At 63.3% G+C, this 2,555-nt stretch overlaps 1 protein-coding gene across 1 annotated transcript in view; it reads right to left on the bottom strand.

Moving 5' to 3' along the window:
- The window catches only part of TRMT61A (tRNA methyltransferase 61 homolog A (S. cerevisiae)), a 2,872-nt gene extending 1,051 nt beyond the window's left edge, over nt 1-1,821 (bottom strand). Inside the window, exons 1-2 of the mRNA XM_006879164.1 lie at nt 1,476-1,821; nt 498-764 (exon numbers count right to left, since the gene is read on the bottom strand). Coding sequence (XP_006879226.1) covers nt 498-764; nt 1,476-1,806 — 598 coding nt within the window. The 5' untranslated portion in view covers nt 1,807-1,821. The remainder of the gene's footprint in view (nt 1-497; nt 765-1,475) is intronic.
- Nucleotides 1,822-2,555: the final 734 nt, after the last annotated feature.

Here is a 2,555-nt window from a genome sequence, read left to right on the forward strand (position 1 = left end):
GGAAGTGAGGGGTGAGAGGAGGAGGGGATTGGGGGGAGATGGTAGAGAGTCCTCAAGTTCTTGTCACCTCAGCCCTGCCAGCACCCAGACCTCAGGGCACACACCAGGTCTAGAGTGTGGGCGGACGGGCTCAGCTGATGCTACCTACCTAGCGCCTGGTTCCCTACACCCTATCCAGCATCACACACACTCTCCCCACTGCATCTCCAGGCTTGTAGGGCGGACACCTGGGTGTCCAGGCAGATCCTTCTCCAGAAAAGGGAAAAACCTTGTCTGACTGCACCGCCTGGCTCAGGGCCACCTTCCTGATGCTGTCCCGCCCCCACCAGCAGCTTTCCCCTAAAAGGCATCCCGCTGGGCCCTGTAGCCTGTGGGGGTGGGGCAACAGAGCTGAGACCTGCGCCTTAGCCCCTGACCTGTGGTAATCCCGGGGAGAAACGCACATATCCCCTACCCTCCACCCTGGGTGACACCCAGGAGCCCCAGCCCCAGCTCACCTTCAACCTTGAGGGCATCCCAGGCATGGCTCACAGCCTCCCAGGGCGACGGGATGTCCAGGAAGACAGCGTCCGCAGCGTGGCTGACGCCGAAGCCGCTGCGGCACACATCCTGGTTGTGCACGGTCACCCAGCGGCTGACCCGGTGCTGCTGGAACTCCTCCTGGGCCTTCTCAGCTCGCTGCTGGTGGAACTCCACCGTATGCAGGTGGCCCGTGGGCGCGATGGTGCGGATGATGGCATGGGACACCGAGCCGCTGCCAGTTCCTGCAATAGCACACCCAGCCCCAGGCCTTTGGACACTCCCTGGCCACTCACCGACCCTCGCTTGCTGGACTGCCCCTGAAGCATGCCCACTTTGGCCAGGTATCACAGGCAGAAACACAGGGACATGACCCTGGACTGTTCCTGGGCTTAGTGATGGAGGCTGGTCCTGGCCAGACCACAACAGCAGGACATCCTAATCCCACCCCAGGCAAAGCCCCCACCTCTGGGTACAGGGGTAGGGAGTGGGCCCCACCTTGAACCCCTCAGACCACACTGCACCAAGTGTCCTCCACTTGCACCACCACAGGGTCCAGAGCTGGGAGGTCTGCACCTTGGTCAGCATCAGCCTGGCCCCGCCGCCAAAGCACGCCCCAGGCAGGGCAGCAGCTCCCAGGACCACAAGCCCTGTCCAAGTGGATCTCCTTTCACTTGGTGCCATCACAGCCTCTAACAGCCTGTCCAAGCACAAGTGATCATGCTGGCCGAGCCCCTGGTCCACTCTCTCAAGCTTTAACTTTCAGCCTGTGATTTGGGGGGGAGGGGTCTGTCCACTCTGCTGTGCCCAGGGTGCTGGAGTCAGCAGGCGTGTCCTGGGTAGCTCTGGGACAAGACCCTATTCAGGGTCACCAAAGGGCAGCCTGGCTGATGTGCAGGAAGAGAGTGAGTGGGGATTCTGAGTACCACGTGCGTCCCCTTCTCGGCAGAACCCACCTGACTCGCAGACCACGGAGCCAGGCCTTAGCTCCAGCATCATAGTGAGGAAGGCGATGTCTGTGGAGTAGAGGATCTGGGTGCGGTGGGGCAGGTTCAGCGTCCAGAGCTCCGGGGTAGGATGCAGGACATACACCCAGCCGCCTCGGCCGCAGGTCACTTTGGAGCCGAAAGGGCGGCCGATGAGGTCAACAGAGTGCCGAAGAACGCCATGGCGGGTCTGCGTTTGCGCCCCTCGCTGCACACGCACGGCCACCATGGAGCCATGGCCCAGTGACAGGATGGCTGTGTCTCCCTCCTTGATGATCTCCTCGTATTCCACGAAGCTCATGGTGCCAGGGCCTGGGGAGGGGGGGTGTGAGCGCATGAGAGGGCCAGGACGACGGACCACACGGCAGGCTACCTTGAGCTGAAGTGCTCCACGGTCTAGAACCCGAGACTGAGGACACGAGTCCTAATGACTGGTAGAGAGGCCAAGACGACAGGGATTGTCAAATAGGATCCCTCTGCTTGCCCTCCCTCCAGGACCCAGACTTCATTTCCGAAGCATGAGAGAAACGGTCTTTAGGGATGCCCACCAGAAAGGGCGCAAGTAGCCAGTGACCACGTCGATGAGAGGCCGGACTCTACGAAGCCCCAGTCCCCTGATGATTTCCCCCAAGGCGGGCAAGAAGCCAAGGCTACCCGAGGGGCGGAAACTGGGGACCCGGAGCCAGGTGCAACTGGAAACTGCGGCCTGGTCACGGCTGAAGGGGCCGGAGGGCCGGCCGAGGGCCGGGGGGAGCTCGAAGGGGCCCAGCCATGCCGCCCTCGTCGATGCCCACCGGGGCTCACCAGCGAGCGGCAAAAGTCCAGCCCCAAACGATCCGCACGTGGCACCGGACCAGGGGCCCTGGCACTTCCGGCACTGGCGCGGCACGCGCTGATGACGTAGGCCCCGCCCCGCGCGCGAGCTTCTGAGACAGGGGATTGGCTGGCCGTGTGGTTGCGTCATCGCTCCGCGCGCTCCCGGGCTAGTACGTGGGCCGCGTTCCGGCATCCTCGGGCGGGGATGCTGCGCTTGTTGGTGCCGGCCTCTTC

This window comes from Elephantulus edwardii, unplaced genomic scaffold, assembly GCF_000299155.1.
Source record: "Elephantulus edwardii isolate Elephantulus edwardi_28Jun2011 unplaced genomic scaffold, EleEdw1.0 scaffold00002, whole genome shotgun sequence".
NCBI lineage: Eukaryota > Metazoa > Chordata > Mammalia > Macroscelidea > Macroscelididae > Elephantulus > Elephantulus edwardii.